Source organism: Lithobates pipiens, unplaced genomic scaffold, assembly GCF_037356315.1.
Source record: "Lithobates pipiens isolate NorthernLeopardFrog02 unplaced genomic scaffold, aLitPip1_a1.2 Scaffold_10, whole genome shotgun sequence".
NCBI lineage: Eukaryota > Metazoa > Chordata > Amphibia > Anura > Ranidae > Lithobates > Lithobates pipiens.
In genome coordinates this window covers 34,652,757-34,677,260 of record NW_027507686.1, presented here as the reverse complement: position 1 = coordinate 34,677,260, position 24,504 = coordinate 34,652,757, and the positions used below count along the sequence as shown (strand labels likewise).

Genomic DNA, 24,504 nt, shown 5'->3' with positions numbered 1-24,504 from the left:
GCATGGGGGTATCGGGCAGTTTTTCCCCCAAGCCCATCGTATCCAGATCCTGGAACCCCTAACCCATCAAACTGTGGTTCCAGATCTCTGAGCACATTATATCCAGATCCTGGAACCTCGACCCACCACAGAGTGATCCATGAGTATGAAAAATCTGGATTCTGGAACCTCAAACACATCAAACTAAGATCACAGACCCCAAGCCTCTCAAATCTAGATCCTGCAGCGGTCCATCATATCCAGATAACAAACCCCAAACACATCAATCTAGAAAACCATAACCCTGAGCCCATCATATCCATCCTGGAACCCCAAACCCATAAAACAGTGGTTTCGATCTCCAACCAGGACCCTGAGCCCATCATGTCTAGATCATGGATCCAAAAAAAACTGTCAAACTATAAGAGCAAAACACTAAACCAGATATCCTAAGAAACTCTCTAAGTCTAATATCCAGATCCTGAAACCCCAACCTAATTGATCTAGGAAACTAGAGCCTTGAGCCCATCATATTCAGATCTGGAACCCCAAACCGATCAATCTAGGGAACCAGAACCATGAGTCCATCCTATCCAGATCTTGGAAACCCATCAAACTAGAAAACCAGAAACCTAAGCCCCTGATATCCAGATCCTGACTCCAACCCAATTAATGTAGAAAACCAGAACCCTGAGCCCATCACATATAGATGCTGGAAAGAGGAAATTCAAACCCATTGATCTAGGAAACCAGAACCAGGAGTCCATCATATCCAGTCTTGGAATTCTCAAACCTGTCAAACTATACAACCAGAACCCTAAGCCCCTGTTATCCAGATCCAGGAACCCAAGGAATCCAATAGATCTATGGATCCAGAATTCTGAGCCCATCATATACAAATCTTGGAGCTCCAAACCGTTAGAATGGAATCCTAAAACCCTAAGCCCATCATATCCAGAACCCGGAACCCCTAACCCATCAGACTGAGATTCTAGAACTGTTAGATTATTATATATAGCTTCTGGAAACCCAAACTTTCTGGAGGGCCAGTTTACCATCTTCCAGACTTTATGGGGGCCGGATTGTGGCCATTGGGAATAGAAGTTATCCTGGTGTCAGTGGGATTAAACAATGCATCTTTGTTGTTAGGGGGAGGAATAGTGCCCCATCATTGGTGTTGGTGGGAGGAATAGTGTCCCACTGTTGGTATCAGTGGGAGAATTAGTGCTCTATCGTTAGTGTCATTGGGAGAATGGTGCCCCGTCATTGGTGTCAGTTTGAGGAATAGTGCCCCATCATTGGTGTTAGTGGAAGGAATAGTGCCCTGTCATTGCGACCAGTGTGAGAATTAGTGCTCCATCATTGGTGTCAGTGTGAGAATTAGTGCTCCATCATTGGTGCCAGTGGAATTAATACTTCCCCATTGTTGATGTCAGTTTGAGGAATGGTGCCCCATCGTTGGTGTCATTGGGAGAAATACTTCCCCATTGTTGATGTCGGTAGCAAGAATATTTCCACATTTTTGGTGTCAATGGAAGGAAAAGTGCTGCAAGGGCCGCAGTTTGGTGACCCTGCATTAGGGTGTGGGGGGGGGGGGGGGGGGGGGGCAGGCTGCCATGATCTGATAGAAATGTCTGCTGTGTCTTTACTTTAGAGGACTGACAGGCATGCTATGTTCTAATAGGATCATAAGCCGTGTCTTTACATTGAAGGGCTGGCAGGCTGCTATGATCTTATAGAAACTTTTGCTGTGTGTTCACATTAGAAGGCCAGCAGGCTGTTATGATATGTTCTCATAGAAAAACACAACTGTTGTGAACTTAAAATTCATTTCTCCACAATGCTTGTAGATAAAGAGATGAATGCGAGCTTGTTTTAGGGCTCTTGCACGTGGCCATACGTTGGCGTGTATGGCTGTACAAAGTACAATACATCTTGTTTTGTGGAGCCCGGGAACTACAGCTGCAGCATAATTTTGACATGCATTACAGAATATAATGTACATGGCTTTATTATGAGTAAATGCTCACGTTTTGCACATGTATGGGTGTATTTCTTAAAATGTATTTTGTGTTTTTTGCATGTTCAGGACCTGTAAATAATGTGCATGATATGAGATCAGATTCGCTTTATAATGTACAGTATACTGTATATACAACACAAATAGTTTACATATAATATATTGTCTACCTGGAATAACTTGTACTTTTTAGTCACATATGGTAACATGTCTGCATACTCCACAAATCTGTCTCTGACCTGTACACACATCACTGGTATAATATATCCCTACATTGTGTATATGGTAACATTACAAGTACATTCCATTCATGTATACTGCACATACATCACTCAGATACATGCCATCCATACATTTCACACTAACAGCATACACTTACCCTATAGATCTACCCTCTATGTAGTAAGGTATAGATTGAGGCTCCTCCCCCAGATGGGCACCGGTCCCCCTCACCTGTGCCGAGTGCAGGGCGAGTGACCCAGTTGGCAGTGCCAGGGCTGTACAGGCAGGAGGAGCGCCCTTGACTAAATCCTGCCTGTGCTGACACCGCTGATTACAGTCTGATCCCATCACTGACACCTCAGGAAAAAGGATTTCTCTCTGGCCCTAATATGTGACTAATGTCCCTGATCCGGGTGTATCCCTCCTAGATTGTAAGCTCTAACGAGCAAGGCTCTCTGATTCCTCTCGTATTGAATTGTATTGTAACTGTACTGTCTGCCCTCATGTTGTAAAGCGATGCTCTGTATAAATCCTGTATAATAATATTATACCATGGAACATGCCTACAAACTATACATACTATATATCATATATAAACATTTATAGGAATTATATGTACAATACACGGTGTATAATCGTCCATATTACATTTATAGGATCTGTATCACAATGTATACAATACACTGTATATTATACCCAGATGGCCCATGTGTATAATACACATTCATTATATTTCACAAAAATATAATTCATACTGAATGAGACAGAAAACATGGAAGATTCAGGGCAAAAGAAGAGTGATGTAAAAGTGGGGCACTCTAGTGTCAAGGGGATACTCTGATGTGAAAGGGGGGACCTTGCGGTCAAGGTGATACTCTTATGTGAAAGTGGGGGTTATGATATGAAGGGGCTTCCTGATGTGGATGTAGGGACACCGAAGTGAAGGGGACTCCTGATAGAAAGAAGGGGGCACTGATGTGAAGGGTGTTCCTGATAGAAAGGAGGGGGGCACTCATGTGAAGGGTGTTCCTGGTGGAAAGTAGGGGGGCACTGATGTGAAGAGTGTTCATCATAGAAAGGAGGGGGGCACTCATGTAAAGGGTGTTCCAAAGAAGGGGGCACTGATGTGAAGGGTGTTCTTGATGTAATGGAGGGGGGCACTGATGTGAAGGGTGATCCTGATGGAAGGGGGGGGGCACTGATGTGAAGGGTGATCCTGATGGAAGGGGGGGGGGCACTCATGTGAAGGGTGATCCTGATGGAATGGAGGGGGGGGGGCTTCTGATGTGAAAATGGGATGTTGCATGTGAAGAAGGGGATTCTTATGTGAAAGTGGGGAATCTGATGTAAAGGGTGGCTGATGTGGAAAAGAGGGACTCTGATGTAAAGGAGGGTTACTGATGTAAATGAAGGACTTTGATTTCAATAAGGGTGAAATCTGATGTCAAGGAAATACTGTGATGTGAAAGGAAGGAGACTCTGATATAAAGGGGGGTCCTGATGTAAATGGGGTACTCTGATGTCAAGTAGGGGAATTGCGAGACCAAAAGGATACTCTGATGTGAAAAAGGGGGGGCCCTGATAAAATGGGAGACTGTGATTTGAAAGGGGGGGTTCTGATGTGAAGGGGTGCTCTAATGTGAGGGTCTGGTATGAGGGGAGGGGACTCTAATTTGATGGTGACTCTTATACGATAGGGGGACTCTGATGTCATAGGGGCTCCCCATATGACAGGAGCGAGGGCGTTGATGTGAAGGGGGCTCTTGATGTAAAAGCAGGAGGGTACTTATGTGCAAGTGGATCCTGACATGAAAGTGGGGAGATTCTAATTTGAATGGGGGACTGATGTGTGAAAGGAAGGAAACTGATATCGAAGGGATATACTCTGATGTGAAGGGGAGTTTCTGAAGTGAAGGGAGGACTCTAATGTGAAGGGGGATTCCTGATGTAAATGGTGTACTCTGATGTGAAATGGGGACTCTGGTGTGGACGGGGCTCCTGATGTAAATGGTGGACTCTGATGTCAAAAGGACTCCTGTTGTAGAGGGGGGGGACCCTGATGTGAAGGAGGGCTCTTGCTGTGAGGTGGCACTTATGATGTGACTAGAACTCTGATGTGAAGGAGGGACTCCTGCAGTGCCAGTAAAAGGGTGACATCATCATCCAGTGCAGATGATGTCAGAGTCCTTCAGCCAATTCACACAACACTACTGTGTCACATTTTTGTGGCTTTTTTTTTTTTTTTTTGAGCAGCGCCATTAATTTGAATGGGCCTCCTGCTCCACAAACATACTAAAGAAGCTCATGCACCAAATTTTGGACCTGAACCAAGTGTGTTTTGCGTGTTTTATCCATGTGGAAAACACCTGGCAATACACGTGTCTACTACCTTTGTTTGGGGTATCATTAAAAAAAACAATGGCACTGCAAGTGTATTGCGTTTTATTTTTTTATTTTTTGCACCTTTTTGCAGAAACGCATGTTTCTTCTACGCCCCAAGTGTGACTGGGGCCTAAAATACAATGTCAGATGTTTGGACGGGGGCACCATTTCAGTGCCTGCTATAGACACTATTTTCCATTGATAAGCCCCCCGGCTGTCTGGCAGGATTCCTGAGTCACTAAACTGGATGAACAGAACTTGGCAGATGAATTCATACATCTGCAACTGACCTGTGTGGATGTGTATATACTAATCTATACCTAAAATATAAAAAAAAAAAAAGAAAAAAAACAATTCAAATGATGTAAATGTGTCAAACCAAAAATGATTCAGAATATAACTTCCTTTCCCAACCTTCTCCGGACTCTCACCATTATGTGCAGAACAATGACCCCATCACCAGGCAACCGGCGCCAGGAGACACTGCAAACATAGACAGGGGAACAGAGCTGCACTGACCGGCCACAACACAGCAGGTGAGAAGGAGAAAAAGCCCCAATGTGTGACCCCCCCCCCCCCACCCATCTATAGAAAGACCACATCCCCCTACGTGTGCCCCCCCCCCGCCAAATCTATATAGAGATCACATCTTCTAGTTGTGAACCCCCCCCCCCCATCTATAAAGAGACCACATCCCCTACGTGTGCCCCCCCCCAACAAATCTATACAGAGATCACATCTTCTAGTTGTGACCCCCCCCCCCCATCTATAAAGAGACCACATCCCCTACGTGTGCCCCCCCAATATATAAAGAGATTACACCGCCCCCCCTCAATCTTTACAGAGTTCTCATCTCCTACATGAGATCCCTCTGTAGACAGTGCATCCAGAAGTAAATTCACAGTGCTTAACTTTTTATGTCACCGCTTCATTCCAAAATGGATTTAATTCGTTATTTTCCTCAAAATTCTCCAAACAATACCCCATAATGACAAAGAAAAAGAAATTTGTTTTAAAATCTTTGCAAATTTATGAAATTTACAAAAAAAAAATCCCATGTACATAAGTATTCAGTCTTTGCTCAATACTTTGCTGAAGCACCTTTGGCACCAATTACAGCCTCAAGTCTTTTTGAGTATGATGCTACAAGCTTGGCACACCTATTTTTGGGCAGTTTCTCCCATTCTTCTTCTTTGCAGGACCTCTCAAGCTCCATCAGGATGGATGGGGAGAATCGGTGCACAGCTATTTTCAGATCTCTCTAGAGATGTTCAATCGGGTTCAAGGCTGGGCCACTCAAGGACATTCACACACCTGGGCGGCACAGTGGTGTAGTGGGTAGCACTTTCACCTAACAGTAAGAAGGGTCACTGGTTCGAATCCCAAACACAACACTACCTGCCTGGAGTTTGCATGTTCTCCCTGTGCCTGCGTGGGTTTCCTGCGGGTACTCCGGTTTCCTCCCACACTCCAAAGACATGCTGGTAGGTTAATTGGATCCTGTCTAAATTGTCCTTAGTATGTATGAATGTGAGTTAGGGACCTTAGATTGTAAGCTCCTTGAGGGTAGGGACTGATGTGAATGTACAATGTATATGTAAAGCGCTGCGTAAATTAAAGGCGCTATATAAGTAACTGAAGTAACAGAGTTGCCCTGTAGTCACTCCATTGTTATCTTGGTCTGTGTGCTTAGGGTCTTTGTCCTGTTGGAAGATGAACCTTCGTCCCAGTCTGAGGTCCAGAGAGCTCTGGAACAGGTTTTCATCAATGATGTCTCTGTACATTGTTGCATTCATCTTTCCCTCAATCCTGACTAGTCTCCCAGTTTCTGCCAATGAAAAACATCCCCAGAGCATGATGCTGCCACCACCATGCTTCACTGTAGGGATGGTATTGGCCAGGTGATAAGCAATGCATGGTTTCCTCCAGACATGACGCTTGCCATTCAGGCCAAAGAGTTCAATCTTTGTTTCATTAGACCAGAAAATTTTGTTTCTCATGGTCTGAGAGTCCTTCAGGTGCCTTTTGGCAAACTCCAGGTGGGCTGTCATGTGCCTTTTACTGAGGCTTCTGTCTGGTCACCCTACCACATAGACCTGACTGGTTGAGTGCTGCAGAGATGGTTGTTCTTCTGTAAGGTTCTCCTCTCTCCACAGAAAAATGCTGGAGCTCTGTCAGAGTGACCATCGGGTTCTTGGTCACCTCCCTAAGGCCCTTCTCCCCAGATCACTCAGTTTGGCCGGGTGGCCCGCTCTAGAAAGGTGGTTCCGAACTTCTTCCATTTACGGATGATGAAGGCCACTGTGCTCATTGGGACCTTCAATGCTGCAGAAATTTTTCTGTATCTTTCCCAAGATCTGTGTCTTGATACAATCCTGTCTCGGAGGTCTACAATTCCTTGGAATTCATGGCTTGGCTTGTGCTCTGACATACACTGTTAACTGTATGACTTTTTATAGAAAGGTGTGTGCCTTTCCAAATCATGCCCAATCAACTGAGTTTACCACAGGTGGATTCCAATTAAGTTGTAGAGTTATCTCAAGGGTGATTAGTGGGAAACAGGATGCACCTGAGCTCAATTTTGAGTGTCGTGGCAAAGGCTGTGAATACATGTGTTTTTTTGCATTTTTAATTTATTTGCTAATATTTCAAATAAACTTCTTTCATGTTGTCATTATGGCATATTGTTTGTAGAATTTTGAGAAAATAGCGAATTGAATCAATTTTGGGATAAGGCTGTAACATAACAAAATGTGGAGAAAGTAAAGCAATGTCAATATTTTCCGGACGTGCTCTATACAGACATCACCTCCCCTACATGTGACCCCCCCCCCCCTCCCCGATCTATACAGAGTTCTCATCTCATCCCCTACATGTGACTGCTATATAGCAGCAGTTGTCAGGCAGGAGACAGGACAGCCTTTTAGCTCTATAACAGGGAGAGAATACTTGGGAATAACAGTACACACAGTGATCCCTAATTTTTAGAAGTGGTCCTTCCTGACTTTTGTCCCTGATTTGTATCCTGAAATGTTTTCTGCTGTTGGTCATCATTGTACATCATCTTCTACTTTATGGAGGGGTACTGATATGGTGCCTGGGCATCTGAGCTGGCATAATGCGAATGGTTTCCTTTCCAGGGGTTCTTCATCACACCATGGCACTTGTGGAGAATCAGTACAGGCGCTGCTCTGCCACACACCAGGAATCACCGACATACAAGCTGGCAGGAGTGAAGCACTCACTGTACCACCCAATGCTGCCCACTCTTCGCAGGATGGAAATGGACAGTGTGGGGCAAAAGCTGAGCGAGGAGCACAGCCGGAGCAGCACACCCTGTACGCCAGGTGAGACACCCACATGACCCCCTGTCCTCGCTGCATCAGTTTGAGAAGCTTCTGAGATCATACACAATTCATTGACAGGTGCATGTGACCTGCTGTCCTTCTTCGGATCTGGGGCTGCCAAACTTCTGACCTGCTGTTGACCTCCTGGCTTGTGGTTGGCTTGTTTCTGATCTGCTGATCTGAGTTTTTTTCTTTTGACCTGCATTTGACCTATGACTTCTGAGTGGGCCTCCTTCTGACTTGCAGCTAACTTCCTTCTGACCTGTGATTAACCACCTGAACTTCTTCAAAGGGTGTTTTGCAACCCTATAGATGGGTACGAAATGCAAAAACCATTTGAAACCAACATGAAGCTTGCCCACCCAGGACCTGAATAATTTCCACTGTTATATTTGCATTTTACATCACCATGACTGAAAACACTGCACAAATCTTTTGTATTCCCAATAATACAGCAATGGTGATGGAGCCTCTAGTAATGGCAGTGGTAGGTGTGCCATTATCTCCCCACCAGAGCTCCTGAGAGACGTTTTTATCTTAGTGAGCTTTCAGGTTAATTGGTTGCTATGAGTAATAGACCCATTGTCCAGCCTTGTTTTGACTATAACTTTCTCTATCAGAAAACTTCCGTAATGCCAGATTCCTAACATTTGAGCAAGCGGAGCCACGCCTGCCATCCCTGGTGAGTAAATATTTTATTTATTATGCTGCGTACACACGATCGGAATTCTCGTCGGAAAAAGTTTTGATGGTTTTCCAGACGGAATTCGGCTCAAGCTGTCTTGCCTACACACGCTCACATCAAATTCCGATCGTTTATAACGCGGTGACGTAAAACGCGTACGACGGGACTAGAAAAAGGAAGTTCAATAGCCAATAGCTTCTGCCTCGTAGTTGAATCTGAGAATGCGTGATTTTTGGCGTGTCGGAATTGCATACACACTATCGGAATTACCGATAGAAAGTTTTTCCGTCTGGAAAATTGAGAACATGCTATCAATTTTTGGCTGGCGGAAATTCGGACAGCTAATTTCCAATAGAGCATACACACGGTCGCATTTTCCGATGAAAAGCTCTCATCTGTCTTTTTTCTGGCCGGAATTCCGATCGTGTGTACGCGGCATTACAGGTACTTGTATAGCACCATAAATGTATGCAACTCTTCACATACAGTTGTGCTCATAATTTTACATACCCTGGCAGAATTTGATTTCTTGACCATTTTTCAAAGAATATGAATGATAACCCAAAAACATTTTTCACTCATGGTTAGTGTTTGCCTGAAGCCATTTATTATCAATCAACTGTGTTTACTCTTTTTAAATTATTATGATAAACTACCCAAATGACCCTGATCAAAAGTTTACATACCCTGGTGATTTTGGCCTGATAACATGCACACAAGATGACACAAAGGGGTTTGATGGGCAATTAAAGATAACCATCTTCACCTGTGATCTGTTTGATTGTAATTGGTGTGTGTGTATAAAAGGTCAATGAGTTTCTGGACACCTGACAGACCCTTGCATCTTTCATCCAGTGCTGCACTGACGTTTCTGGATTCTGAGTCACGGGGAAAGCCAAAGAATTGTCAAAGGATCTGCGGGAAAAGGTAGTTGAACTGTATAAAACAGGAGAGAGATATAAAAAGACATCCAAGGAATTGAGAATGCTAATTAGCAGTGTTCAAACTCTAATCAAGAAGTGGAAAGTAAGGGGTTCTGTTGAAACCAAACCACGGTCAGATAGACCAACTAAAATTTCAGCCACAACTGCCAAGAAAATTGTTTGGGATGCAAAGAAAACCCCACAAATAACTTCAGATGAAATACAGGACTCTCTGAAAACATGTAGTGTGGCTGTTTCAAGATGCACAATAAGGAGGCACTTGAAGAAAGATGGGCTGCATGGTAGAGTCGCCAGAAGAAAGCCATTACTACGCAAATGCCACAAAGTATCCCACTTACAATACGCCAAACAGCACAGAGACAAACCTCAAACCTTCTGGTACAAAGTAATTTGGAGTGATGAAACCAAAATTTAGATTTTTGGCCACAACCATAAACACTACATTTTGAGAAGCGTCAACAAGGCCTATGATGAAAGGTACACCATTCCTACTGTGAAACACGGAGGTGGATTGCTCATGTTTTGAAGATGTGTGAGCTACAAAGGCACAGGAAATTTGATCAAAATTGATGGCAAGATAAATGCGGTATATTATCAAAAAATACTGGAGGAACATTTGCATTCATCAGCCAGGAAGCTGCGCATGGGACGTACTTGGACTTTCATCGTCATTGGCTACAGCAGAATTAAGTGAAGGTTCTGGAGTGGCCATCTCAGTCTCCTGACCTCAATATTATTGAGCCACTCTGGGGAGATCTCAAATGTGCAGTTCATGCAAGACAGCCCAAGAATTTACAGGAACTGTAGGGTTTTTGCCAAGAGGAATGGGCACCTTTACCATGTGAGAAGATAAAGAGCCTCATCCACAAATACCACAAAAGATTTCAAGCTGTCATTGATGGTAAAGGGGGCAATACACGGTATTAAGAACTGGGGTATGTAAACTTTTGATCAGGGTCATTTGGGTAGTTTGTGTTGTTCGTTATGATTTAAAAAGAGTAAACACAATTGATTTGATAATAAATGGCTTCATTCAAACACTAACCATGAGTGAAAGAAAAGTTTTTGTGTTATTCATATTCTCTGAAAAATGGCCAAGAAATCATCTGCCAGGGTGTGTAAACTTGTAAACACAACTATATATATATTGTACATGCATATCAGTCCCTGCCCTGAAGGAGCTTACAATCTAAGGTCCCTAACTCACTGTCCCATTACCCACATGTACTGCAGCCAATTTAAATTAACAGGCTGCCCTATGCGTGTCACAGGAGCAATGAGACACAAAACGTGCGCTCCCACTATGCTAGATGTGAACGGGGCATGATATGCATTTCAAAAATGTGCTGCACCAAAAATCCCAGTAAAAAAGCACCAAGCTCCACTCCAAAAAAAAAAAAAAAAAAAAAAGTTCTGAAGCTTCTTTGGGGCAATTTCTGTGTGTAGGGCAGCCCATTCAGGTGGATGGGCTGCCCTATGTGTGATGAGTGAAAATGCTCCAAAATGCCTCCCCCCGCTAAAAAAAAAAAAAAAAAGTTTCTGTCCTCCCTCCTATGTACTTGTATAAAGATGGCCATACACTATGCAATCTGATTGTATATTGTGCATTTAGTGAGAAGGGTGATCACTGATTGCATTTCATTTAAAAAAAACAGTGCACCTGGGAATGGGAGAGTGGATGATGCAGGCTGTGTGCTAATGAGGCCAGCTGGTCAACTCCTTCCTGTGTCATGACCTAAAGTCTGATCAGGAAGAAGACATTACTATTGGAAACGTCTGGAAATGTGGATTTAGACAAGAAAAGTAAGCGACTGTAGATTTAGATGGAAAGCTTTGATATTTTTGCAAAAAACTTACATGAATGCTATATTGGTGCATAGGGGAGCTGGGATTCAGAAAAAAAATTTACAAGTGTACTTAAAGTGTACCCTTTAAGTGATAGAGAATTTCAACCAAAAATACAGAAAGAAACACAAATGTTATAAATTGAGTTACATAGTAGGTGAGGTTGAAAAAATACACAAGTCCATTGAGTCCAACCCATGTGTGTGCTTATATGTCAGTATTACATTGTATATCCCTGTATGGTTGCGGTCCTTCAGGTGCTTATCTAATAGTTTTTTTAAACTAGTGATGCCCCCCGCTGAGACCACCACCTGTGGAAGGGAATGCCACATCCTTGCCGCTCTTACAGTAAAGAACCCTCTACGTAGTTTAAGATTAAACCTTTTCTTCTAATTTTAATGAGTGGCCACGTTTCTTGTTAAACTCCCTTCTGCGAAAAAGTTTTATCCCTATTGTGGGGTCACCAGTATGGTATTTATATAATGAAATCATATCCCCTCTCAAGCGTCTTCTCCAGAGGGAATAAGTTCAGTGCTCGCAACCTTTCCTCATAACTAATATCCTCCAGACCCTTTATTAGCTTTGTTGCCCTTCTTTGTACTACTCGCTCCATTTCCAGTACATCCTTCCTGAGGACTGGTGACCAGAACTGGACAGCATACTCCAGGTGCCGCCGGACCAGAGTCTTGTAGAGTGGGAAAATTATTGCTTTATCCCTGGAGTTAATCCCTTTTTTAATGCATGCCAATATTCTATTTGCTTTGTTAGCAGCAGCTTGGCATTGCATGCCATTGCTGAGCCTATCATCTACTAGGACCCCCGGGTCCTTTTCCATCCTAGATTTCCCAGAGGTTGTCTCCCTAGTATATAGATTGCAGTCATATTTTTGCCACCCAAATGCATTTCTCATTTTTCTACATTAAACCTAATTTGCCATGTAGTTTCCCACCCCATTAATTTGTTCATATCTTCTTGCAAGGTTTCCACGTCCTGTGGAGAAGTTATTGCCCTTCTTAGCTTAGTTTTGTCTGCAAATACAGAGATTGAACTGTTTACCCCATCCTCCAGGTCATTTATCAACAAATTAAATAGGATTGGTCCAAGCACAAAACACTGGGGAACCCCATTACCCACCCATGACCATTCCGAGTACTCCCCATTTATCACCACCCTCTGAACGCACCCTTGTAGCCAGTTTTCAATCCATGTACTCGCCCTATGGTTCATGCCAATGGAACTTACTTTGTACAGTAAATGTTTATGGGGAACTGTCAAATGCTTTTGCAAAATCCAGATACAATGTCTACCGGCTTTTCTTTAGATGGCAACTCACCTCCTCATAGAAGGTGAATAGATTGGTGTGGCAAGAATGATTCTTCATGAAGCCATGCTGATTACTGCTAGTGATACCGTTTTCATTACTAAAATCTTGTATATAGTCCCTTATCATCCCCACCAAGAGCTTGCATACTATTGATGTTGGGCTAACTGATCTGTTATTCCCAAGGATGTTTTTTGGGCTCATTTTAAATATTGGTGCTACGTTGGTTTTTCTCCAATCCGCTGGTACCATTCCAGTCAGAATCTCAGTAAAAATTAGGAACAATGGTCTGGCAATTACTTGACCGAGTTCTCCAAGTACCCTCGGGTGCAAGCCATCCGGTTCCAGAGATTTATTAATATTAAGTTTCCCAAGTCTAATTCTGTCCTCTGTTAGCCATGAGGGTGCTTCCTGTGTTGTGTCACGAGGATGAACACTGCAGTTTTGGTTACTGAAGCCCCCCTTTGTAACATCCTTTGTAACATCCTTTGTAACCAGATATCCTTCCTCATTCTTTATGGGGCAAATATGGTCTGTCCTTTTTTTTTTTTTTTTTTTACTGTTTACATACTTAAAGAATTTCTTGGGATTTTTTTTTTGCTCTCCTCCGCTATGTGGCTTTCGTGTTCTATCTTAGCTGCCATAATTGCACCCTTACATTTCTTGTTGCATTCTTTATAAAGTTTGAATGCTGAGGATGATCCCTCGACCTTGTATTTTTTGATGGCCTTCTCTCTTGCTTTTACATGCATTTTTACATTGGTGTTAAGCCATTCAGGACTTTTGTTCACTCTTTTAAATGTATTACCCAATAGGATGCACTGGCTAATGCCCTTATTTATTATGCTCTTAAAGTGAACCCATCTCTCCTCCATGTTCTTTGTTCCTAAGATTTTATCCCTATTTATATCTTCTAGCAAGGTTCGTAGTTTAGGGAAGTTGGCTCTTTTGAACTTGTGTCTTTGTATTTCCCTTGTTTCCTATTTGTGTGATTTATACTTATACAGGCTCCTGGCATTGGTCAACATGACACATAGGATAGTATGCAACCAGTCTAAACTGTTATTGGGTGTTCAGAGATTGCAACTAGGACTTTTTACTATACTTACCTTGGGTTTATGTGCTTTAGTCAATCTACCATCTTTACTCCCAGCAGATCTGCACCCTCTTCATTTAGGTGTAGTCTGTCCCTTCTATAGTACCTGTGACCGACTGAGAAGTCGGCCCGGGCCTCCAGAAACCCAAACCCCCTCCTTACTACACCAGCTCCTCAGCCACTTGTTTATTTTCCTAATCTCCCTCTGCCTTGGTGGAAAAACCCTTGTTGGCAAGCACAGAGATAAGATGTTTTTTGTAGTTGGTTACCAGGTTTGCACACATCTCAGGAGGGATTTTGGTCCACTCTTCTTTACAGATCTGCTCTAAATCCTTAAGGTTTCTCAGCTGTCGCTTGGCAACTCGAAGTTTCAACTCCCTCCATAAATGTTCTATAGGATTAAGGTCTGGAGACTAGCTAGGCCACTCCATGACCTTAATGTGTTTCTTCTTGAGCCACTCCTTTTGTTGTCTTGGCAGTATATTTTGGGTCATTGTAATGCTGGAAGACCCATCTTCAGTGTTCTGGCTAAAGGTAGAAGGTTCTCACCCAAGATTTTGCAATACATGGCCCCGTAATGTGGCAAAGTTGGCCTGTACCATTAGTAGAGAAACAGCCCCAAAGCATAATGTTTCCACCTCCATACTTGACTGTAGAGATGGTGTTCTTATGGTCCTAGTCAACATTTTTCTTCTTCCAAACCCGGCGAATCGAGTTAATGCCAAAGAGCTCCATTGTGATCTCATCGGACCACAGCACTTTCTCCCAATCCTTCCGTGAATCGTTTAGATGTTCATTGGCAAACTTCAGAGGGGCCTGTACATGTGCCTTATTGAGGAGTGGAACCTTGTGGGCGCCGCAAGATTTTAATCCACAATGGCGTATTGCGTTACCAATCCGTGACTGTGGTCCCAACTGCCTTGGGATCATGTACAAGCTCCTCCCGCGTAGTTCTGGGCTGATCCTTCACTTTTCTCATGATCATCCTTACACCCAGAGGCAAAATCTTGTGTGGCGCTATAGATCGAGGATGATTGATGGTTATTTTTGTATTTATTCCATTTGCAAATACAGTTGTCTCCTTCTCACCAAGCTTCTTGCTGAGTGTCTTGTAGCCCAATCCAGCCTTGTGAAGGTCTGCAATCTCTTGTCCCTGACGTCCTTTTGACAGCTTTGGTCTTACCCTTGATGGTAAGGTTGAAGCTCCATTCACACCTAGGCCTTTTTCTGCTCTAAAAACACCCAACAAGACAAATCCCATTCATTTCAATGGCCCCTGTTCACATCTGAGCGTTCGGTCACCTACAGCAAAATGCCCAATTCTCAAAAAAGTGCATGAGCTTCTTTTTTGGCAGATTACAGGCATTTTAATTTGTTTACATTGGTGACCTTTTGAACTTCAAAGCGCCTGTAGATAGCAACGCCTAGATGTGAACAGAGCCTTAAAGCGGGAGTCCGCCGGGACTCCGCGTTTTTTTTTTTTAAGCCAGCAGCTACAAATACTGCAGCTGCTGACTTTTAAAATAGTGACACTTACCTGTCCAGCGCGCCCGCGATGTCGGCACCCGAAGCCGATCTCTAGATCGTCTCTCGGGTCCTGCCGCCGCCATCTTGGGTATGGGAATCAGGAAATGGAGTCTTTTGGCTTCATTTCCCGGTTCCCTACTGCGCATGCGCGAGTCGCGCTGCGCAATAAGGACGGTCCCCGCTGCCTCTGGGATCTGTGTGTTTCCCAGCAGGCAGCGGGGCACTTGCGGAAAGGGGCAGGCACTTTGCGAAAAGGGGCGTAATCTACGCCCCTTTCCGCAGAGAGCTATCCCGGAAGTGGGTGCAGATACCTGTACTGTACAGGTATCTGCACCCCCCCCCCCTGAAAGGTGCCAATTGTGGCGCCGGAGGGGGGGAGGGTTCCGATGAGCGGAAGGTCCACTTTAGGGTGGACCTCCGCTTTAAATGGAAGAAAGAGATTCTGTGGACGGGTGTCTTTTATTCACATTATGAGTTATTAGGAGCACCTTCTTAAATTAACAGGACTAATGTGTGTACCACATGAGCACATACTGTAGCCAGTCTGTGGGAGCCAGAATTATTGTTGGTTGGTAGATCAAATACTTATATTACTCACTGAACTGCAACTCAATTTGTCATGTTTTTTTTCTGGATTTTTGGTTGATGTTCGGTCTCTATCATTTAAAATACAACTTTAATAACAAATGGGAAAACGTTCAAAATTTGCAGGGGATCAAATAATTATTTTCCCAACTATACTGTAATGGTATTCTTCTATTTCAGCAGGTCACAGACACCGGAAGGGAGGTCTCTAGACAATATAGATCGGGATCCATGGGGCACATTGAGATTCCTGGGGTGATCCCAGAGGACAGGCTGAGCCTGACCCAGGCTGCCGCAGATTGGTCCCGCTGCGTTTCGTCGTGTGGTGAGTTCCAGCTGAGAGACCTAAGGAGACACGGTGAGTAACCAGCACAGGGAATGACCCTCTATACACAGTGCAAAGAAGGGCAGGGAGGGGAGTGGGGAAAGCGGAAAGAAGAGAAGGGAGAGGAGGACAGAGAAGAGGAAGGGAAAAAGAGAGAAGATAGGGAACAGGAGGGAGAAAAGAAAGTGGGAAGGAAAATTGGAGGGGGCAAGGAAGACAGACGGGTAAAGGAGAGAACAGAACAGGGGGATAAGTGAGAAGAAAGGGCAGAGGACAGGCCAAAGAGAGGAAAATGGGAGCCAGCAAGTGGGGGAAGGGGTTGAGGCAGGGAAAGGGAAGAGGAGGAACAGGAAGGAAAAGGGAAGGGCAGAGTATGAAAGGGAGATTAGGAAAGGGAGAGGGATGAGGCGCAAGGAACAGGAGGGGAAAGAGAGAGGAGAGAAGGAATGGAAGAAGGGAGAGGAAATACAGGAAGGGGAAAGGATATTGATGAGAGGGTAGAGGAGAAAAAGGAAGGGGGTATGAGGAACAGGAAGAGCTGAAAGGGACGGGGCGGCTCAAGAAAAGGGAGGGGGAAGGGAAGGAAAATGAATGAGGTTAGGAAGAATTTGGGGAGGAGGGGCAGAAGGGAGCGGTAAAGGGAAATAGGTGGTGGATGGCAAGTTGAAAAGGAAGAGGGGAGGAGGAATGAAGGAAGTAAAAGGCATGGAAAAGGAATGTGGGAAGGGAATGTAATTTTCTGTATAGCCCCAATGAAAAGAATATAATAAAACCCTTAAACATGTTGGCTTTGATTACATAATCTAATAAATCATATTTTATTTGAGTATTTGTTCATCTATTTCTATAGAAGGCTCCTGCACACAGGCCCTACTCCTGCACACAGGCCCCACCACGGCACCCTGACATCCCTCCTCTGCACAGACACTACCCCTGCACTTAGGCTTCACTTCTGGGCGCAAACCTTACAACTGTGCATTGACCTCATTCCTGCACACCCAGATTTACTCCTGCACACTTTCCTCACCATTGCACATGGACTTCACCCTTAAACATTAACCTAATTTCTGCACACTGAAGACCACCCCTGCCCACAAGCCTCACTCCTATGCACTGACCCCACCCATGCACACATACTCCTCTCCCCCACCAATAATTCTATTCACACCCAGGTTCCACTGCTCAGTGTTTCTTGTCTGTCTTCACCATCACACTCTCTGCACTGGGCAGCAGAGCTTACACTCCATCACTAACCTTCTTTATCATATGCAGTCCTTGGGTACAGTGGATATGCCGTGCGACACCTGAATCCCACCGTGACCCGTTCCTGGAAGGTAAGAGGATTAAGTAGCTCCAGTCTATTGAATTCTTTCTATAGCTAGGGGACCTGTCTTCTAACCAACACAACTCTAAGCTACACCTGCAGTACTGATCACTGCTCAACCTACTTTTCACCCCTCCTGGACAGTTGCTTCCCTCTTTTGGGGATTCTATTGGTAAAATCTCTGTGCTCCCAGTTCTGCACACCTGTTGCACCCAGCACATTGATCTGCCATCTGTGATGGGTATTGTAATCTTCCTGTTTGTGCTAGGTATGGTTGTCTCTCTGCATGTGATGTGTACAGTGATCTCCCTGTTGGTTGTCTCTCCTATGTACAATGGTCTACCCACCTTAGATGTATTCAGTGTTCTCTCCATCTGTGCCGTGTATGGTGATCTCTCCATCTGTGCCGTGTATGGTGATCTCTCCATCTGTGCCGTGTATGGTGATCTCTCCATCTGTGCTGTGTATGGTGATCTCTCCACCTGTGATGTCTATGTTGATCTTCCCATTTGTGATGAGTATGCTGATCTACCCACCTTAGATATATACAGTGATTTCCTAATTTTTCCTTGCAGTACTGCCTTCGCCAAACACCATCCCTGGACTCGACAGGACAGATGCCTCTGCCTGCTGACACGCTGTAAGTCCCCATTTTTGGGCTTCATTTCCATATTTTACCTCATGTGTGTCCCCACTTTTCTCAGCACTGTGGACAATATCACTGCTATATTATGCAATAAACCCTCTAAAGGTTAAGTACAGCAAAAAGCATTTTTAGTTTTTGATGGAATTTATGGCTATCTGGGGATCTGCTGGAGAGATTTACTCTCACTTCCTGCTCTGGTGACAACAGTTGTCATTGAACAGGAAGTGTGAGAAAAATCTGAAACAGGAACACAGATAAGAATACAAATCTGACTGAGGGTTCTAGTCTTCTGTCACTACGTATCTACCAATGACAGAAAGTGAGGGAAAATCCCTAGCATGGAGCCCCAGATAGCAATAAAACCTGACGAGGTCTAGTGCTTCCATGCTCCATTCAAAAATAAAACAAAAGAACTTTAATATTCTCATATCCCCGTGTCCTAAAATAACATCTAGGATTGTGTTCACACAGCCCGTCCCTCCTGAGCACCAAATATCAGCAGTAACGTTATGATGATATTTAGTCACCATGCTTGTTCTGTGTACAGCACTACAGAAAATGTCAGCACCATATGAATCTTTAACGAGAGACACAGGAGATTCCACAGTTGTTAATACTCATTAATGTGCATGCTTTTCTTCCAGAAACACTTTTCGCACATTTGGATCTTCATACAGGTAAGTTCAACTTACAACATCCTCCCCTGAGATCCCTGACCATTACCTCAGAGTCCCAACTAGGTCTCAAAAGCCCCAATTATGGCCTGAGAAATCCAATCATGATCCAAGAGTCTGGACCATGGCCCAAGAGCCCCAGCCACGGCCTGAGAGTCTTAACTATGATTCAAGAGCCACAATCGTGGCCTGAGAAATCCAACCACAATCAAAGAGTCATAACCACGGCCTGAGAGTCTCTGCCATGACCCAAGATTCTGGATCCTGACCATGGCCTGAGAGTAGGGATGCACCGAAATTTCGGCCGCCGAAACATATCGGCCGAAAATGCCCTTTTCGGCAATTTGCCGAAAGGAAAAAACGTCCGATAATTGAGCCAAAATGGGGCGGGGCCTGTGGGCCCCCGCTGCTGCCCATGATGGGGGGTGTATAGCGCAGGAGAACCGCCGCCGTCTGGTTGAATAGAGCGCCGGGAACATCACAGCTTTAATTTCAATAGCTGTGTGTTCCCCGTCGCGTGCCGTCACACACAGCCCCTCCCCCTCGTCCGGGGAACTTTGATAGACAGATCACCTGTCCAGATAGGACGGGGGATCTGTCTATCAAAGTGCCTGGACAAGGGGGAGGGGCTGTGTGTGACGGCACGCAACGGGGAACACACAGCTATTGAAATTAAAGCTGTGATGTTCCCGGCGCTCTATTCAACCAGATGGCTCTCTTCGCTGCACAGGGGCATAGCTGGCTGCATCACTGGGGGGCATAGCTGGCTGCATCACTGGGGGGCATAGCTGGCTGCATCATTTGGGGCAACATTGGCTGCACTTATCTCTTTTACCACCTCCTGTACCATGTCCCCAGTCTCTGACCACCTCCTGTACCATGTCCCCAGTCTCTGACCCCTCCTGTACCATGTCTGCAGTCTCTGACCACCTCCTGTACCATGTCTGCAGTCTCTGACCACCTCCTGTACCATGTCCCCAGTCTCTGACCACCTCCTGTACCATGTCCCCAGTCTCTGACCCCTCCTGTACCATGTCTGCAGTCTCTGACCACCTCCTGTACCATGTCTGCAGTCTCTGACCACCTCCTGTACCATGTCCCCAGTCTCTGACCACCTCCTGTACCATGTCCCCAGTCTCTGACCCCTCCTGTACCATGTCCGCAGTCTCTGACCACCTCCTGTACCATGTCCGCAGTCTCTGACCACCTCCTGTACCATGTCCGCAGTCTCTGACCACCTCCTGTACCATGTCCGCAGTCTCTGACCACCTCCTGTACCATGTCCGCAGTCTCTGACCACCTCCTGTACCATGTCCGCAGTCTCTGACCACCTCCTGTACCATGTCCGCAGTCTCTGACCACCTCCTGTACCATGTCCCCAGTCTCTGACCACCTCCTGTACCATGTCCCCAGTCTCTGACCACCTCCTGTACCATGTCCCCAGTCTCTGACCACCTCCTGTACCATGTCCCCAGTCTCTGACCACCTCCTGTACCATGTCCCCAGTCTCTGACCACCTCCTGTACCATGTCCCCAGTCTCTGACCACCTCCTGTACCATGTCCCCAGTCTCTGACCACCTCCTGTACCATGTCCTCAGTCTCTGACCACCTCCTGTACCATGTCCCCAATCTCTGACCACCTCCTGTACCATGTCCCCAGTCTCTGACCACCTCCTGTACCATGTCCCCAGTCTCTGACCACCTCCTGTACCATGTCCCCAGTCTCTGACCACCTCCTGTACCATGTCCCCAGTCTCTGACCACCTCCTGTACCATGTCCCCAATCTCTGACCACCTCCTGTACCATGTCCCCAGTCTCTGACCACCTCCTGTACCATGTCCCCAGTCTCTGACCACCTCCTGTACCATGTCCCCAGTCTCTGACCACCACCTGTGCCATGTCCCCAGTCTCTGACCACCTCCTGTACCATGTCCCCAATCTCTGACCACCTCCTGTACCATGTCCCCAATCTCTGACCACCTCCTGTACCATGTCCCCAGTCTCTGACCACCTCCTGTACCATGTCCCCAGTCTCTGACCACCTCCTGTACCATGTCCCCAGTCTCTGACCACCTCCTGTACCATGTCCCCAATCTCTGACCACCTCCTGTACCATGTCCCCAGTCTCTGACCACCTCCTGTACCATGTCCCCAGTCTCTGACCACCTCCTGTACCATGTCCCCAGTCTCTGACCACCTCCTGTACCATGTCCCCAGTCTCTGACCACCTCCTGTACCATGTCCCCAGTCTCTGACCACCTCCTGTACCATGTCCCCAGTCTCTGACCACCTCCTGTACCATGTCCCCAGTCTCTGACCACCTCCTGTACCATGTCCCCAGTCTCTGACCACCTCCTGTACCATGTCCCCAGTCTCTGACCACCTCCTGTACCATGTCCCCAGTCTCTGACCACCTCCTGTACCATGTCCCCAGTCTCTGACCACCTCCTGTACCATGTCCGCAGTCTCTGGCCACCTCCTGTACCATGTCCGCAGTCTCTGGCCACCTCCTGTACCATGTCCGCAGTCTCTGGCCACCTCCTGTACCATGTCCCCAGTCTCTGGCCACCTCCTGTACCATGTCCCCAGTCTCTGGCCACCTCCTGTACCATGTCCCCAGTCTCTGGCCACCTCCTGTACCATGTCCCCAGTCTCTGACCACCTCCTGTACCCATTCGGTGCATCCCTACCTGAGAGTCCAGGCTATGACCCAAGAGCCCTGACCCAAAAGCTTTGTTCATGACTTCAGAACCGTATCTATAACCAAAACCCAAGAAATTAACCAAAGGACCATCAAGTATGACCTAAGAGCCCAATATATAACCTGAGAGCCACAGAGCAGCAACTCTGACACAAGAGTCTGACCATGGCCTAAGAGGTTCGACCCGAGGGTCTTGTCCATAACTCAGGAATCCTGAGCATGGCCTGACAGTCTCAACCACGACTCGAGAGACCCTATAAATTACCCGAGAGCCCTGACCATAGCCCGAGAGACCCTATTATGACACGAGCCCCAACTATGATCTGAGAGCCCCAACTATGATCCAAGAGTCCTAACTATGACCCAAAAGCTTAGATCGTGACCCAAGAGCCATATCTATAACCCAAGAACCCTCAACTATATACCAGGAGGCCATCAATTTGGACCCAAAAACCAATACTACGGACAGCCTCAACCATCACCTGAAAGCCCTGACCATGACCTGAGAGCACCAACTACGACTCAATAGTCCTGACCATAAACTAAGAGGTTCGACCCGAGAGTCCCCAAAAGGGTCATGGCCTAAGGGTCCCAACAGGGACTTGAGAGCTGGAATATTGTCCCGAGATCCCCAACCATGGTCGTACACAAGAACTCTACGACCAGAGAGCCACTTATTATGAACAGAGCCCTAACAATGATCCGAGAAATCTTACCTTCGACCCAAGAGCCTGGACCATGACTTTAGGAGTCTCAACTATGACCCAAAAGCTCTGAAAATTACCCTACTCCCATCCATGACCTGAGAACCTTATCTATAACCCAAGAACCCTATTACCTTACAGCCCCTACCAGAACCTGAGAGCAACAACTTTTACCCAAGAGCCTGACCATGCCTTAGGTCCCCAGCTACCACCTGAAAGCTCTAACTATGACCTGAGACCTTATTCGCAGCAACCACACAGACATCAGTGAATGATCAGAAAAAACAGTGTCACTGGTAATCCCTGAATTTACATAAAATCAGCAGAAAGACAAACATTGAAATACATTTTACTGGACCAATCACAGCAGGCACTTTGCTAACATAACACACATTAGATCTGCAAAACAGTATAAGCCCTTGTACACATGGTCAGACATTTCGACGGAAAATGTCCGATCGGACCGTATTGTCGGATAATCCGACTGTGTGTGGGCTCCATCGGACTGTTTCCGTCGGAATATCCGACCGACAAAGTTTTAGAGCTGGGCTATAAAATTTTCCGACAACATGATCCGATCGGACTTTGTCGGATCGTTTGTAGAGAATTCCAATCGGACAAAGTGCCACGCATGCTCAGATCAAATTCCTAGACCAAAGCTATTGGCTACTAGCCTGAACGTAGTCCCGTCGTAACAAAATAACGTCATTGCGTTACGAACAGTCGGATTTTCCAACAACTTTGTCCGACCATGTGTATGCAACACCAGTTTCGGACAAAATCTGACGGATTTTGTTGTCGGAATGTCCGATCGTGTGTACAAGGGCTAATGCTGCTCATATGACTTCCCTTCCCTGAAAATACAATAGTGCCAATATGATATGGTTATTCGGTTCTTGAAACTGTAGAGACACATAAGGCTCTGTAGACATTCCATCTAGCAAATATTTCATATCCTGTTGTGCTCTGCTTCCTACCAGCTGGAACACTTACCTGCGACCCTGGCACTGAGTGAAGAGAAGAGGTGATGCAATTTCAGCAAACAGAGGAAGGCTTGGGGGGACATCGCACCATGAATAAAATACATTAAGAAAACTTTCATGATGTTCAATAATTTTTCACAATATTCCTGTCTTTACACAGTGATGCATAGACCTAGGACAGTATGCATAGATCCAGTGCTCTATTCTTCGATAACCTGGACCAGGGCCACCTGGACCCAGGGCTATATTCTTTGATAACCAGAGTGGTACCACCTAGACCCTGGGCTGTATTCATTGATAACCAGAGTGGTACCACCTAGACCCTGGGCTGTATTCATTGATAACCAGAGTGGTACCACCTAGACCCTGGGCTGTATTCATTGATAACCAGAGTGGTACCACCTAGACCCTGGGCTGTATTCATTGATAACCAGAGTGGTACCACCCAAATCTAGGCCTGTATTCACCAATAACCAATCTGATACCACCTGGACCCAGGGCTGTATTTATCGATAACCAGTATTGTGCCACCTGGTCCCTGGGCTTAATTATTAAAACCAGCACTAGATTGATACCACTTTCTTCCAGGGCTGTATTCACCAATAACCAATGTGCTACCACCTAGACCCAGGGCTGTATTCATACAAAACCAGAGTGGTACCAACTGCTTCTGGGGCACTACTCATGGATAACCAGCATGGTACCACCTTGTCTCAGGGCTGTATTACCTAGTAACCAGAGTGGTACCACCTGGACCCAGGGCTGTATTCACAGATAACCAGAATGGTACCACCTAAAGTTTTATCGACCAATAACCAGTGGTACTGTCTGGAACCAGAGTGGTACCACCTTGACTCAGCTCTGTATTCACCTATAACCAAAGTTGTACCACCTGGTTCTAGGGCTGCATTCACCAATAACCAATGTGGTACCATCTGCTTCCAGGACTCTACTCACCGATACCCAGCATGGTATTGCCTGGGCCCAGAGCTGTATTCACCAATAACCAGAGTGGTACTGCCTGGACTCGCCCCTAACCAGAGTTGTGCGATCTGCTTCCAGGGCTTCGCTCACTGGTCCCAGGGATGTATTGACCAATAACCAGCATGGTACCACCTAAACCCAGGGCTATATTTGCTGATAACCAGAATGGTATCGCCTAGACCCAGGGCTGTATTCACCAATAACCAGA

General features: G+C 45.7%; 2 protein-coding genes across 8 annotated transcripts in view; one reads left to right on the top strand and one right to left on the bottom strand.

Moving 5' to 3' along the window:
• CNGB1 (cyclic nucleotide gated channel subunit beta 1) overlaps nucleotides 1-2,551 on the bottom strand; it is a 90,381-nt gene extending 87,830 nt beyond the window's left edge. For 2 of the 5 annotated variants that reach the window (XM_077453807.1, XM_077453800.1), the window contains exon 1: nucleotides 2,379-2,551. The gene's annotated coding sequence lies outside the window, so the exon portion shown is untranslated. The remainder of the gene's footprint in view (nucleotides 1-2,378) is intronic. The other 3 variants (XM_077453795.1, XM_077453812.1, XM_077453818.1) reach the window with 2 other exon arrangements.
• A 2,484-nt stretch (nucleotides 2,552-5,035) lies between these two features.
• SPMIP8 (sperm microtubule inner protein 8) lies at nucleotides 5,036-23,428 on the top strand. Of its 3 annotated transcripts, none has more exons than XM_077453841.1 (8): nucleotides 5,036-5,139; nucleotides 7,744-7,950; nucleotides 8,571-8,632; nucleotides 16,137-16,311; nucleotides 17,551-17,612; nucleotides 18,178-18,242; nucleotides 18,893-18,925; nucleotides 23,310-23,428. In XM_077453841.1, the coding sequence occupies exons 2-8, from the start codon at nucleotides 7,761-7,763 to the stop codon at nucleotides 23,338-23,340; spliced, it is 618 nt and encodes a 205-aa protein (XP_077309967.1). In that variant the 5' UTR covers nucleotides 5,036-5,139; nucleotides 7,744-7,760; the 3' UTR covers nucleotides 23,341-23,428. The 3 variants fall into 3 exon arrangements, with proteins under 3 accessions (XP_077309967.1, XP_077309960.1, XP_077309963.1); XM_077453834.1 differs by having other exon boundaries at nucleotides 16,134-16,311; XM_077453837.1 differs by lacking the exon at nucleotides 5,036-5,139 and adding an exon at nucleotides 5,863-6,087 and having other exon boundaries at nucleotides 16,134-16,311.
• Nucleotides 23,429-24,504: the final 1,076 nt, after the last annotated feature.

Excerpts from the sequence above, each read along its gene's own strand:
- SPMIP8 (XM_077453834.1), top strand. The coding sequence starts at position 7,761 with ATGGCACTTGTGGAGAATCAGTACAGGCGCTGCTCTGCCACACACCAG. Across the intron at positions 18,243-18,892 it reads CCTCTGCCTGCTGACACGCT|AAACACTTTTCGCACATTTG; the intron begins GTAAGTCCCCAT and ends CTTTTCTTCCAG. Across the intron at positions 18,926-23,309 it reads ACATTTGGATCTTCATACAG|CTGGAACACTTACCTGCGAC; the intron begins GTAAGTTCAACT and ends GCTTCCTACCAG.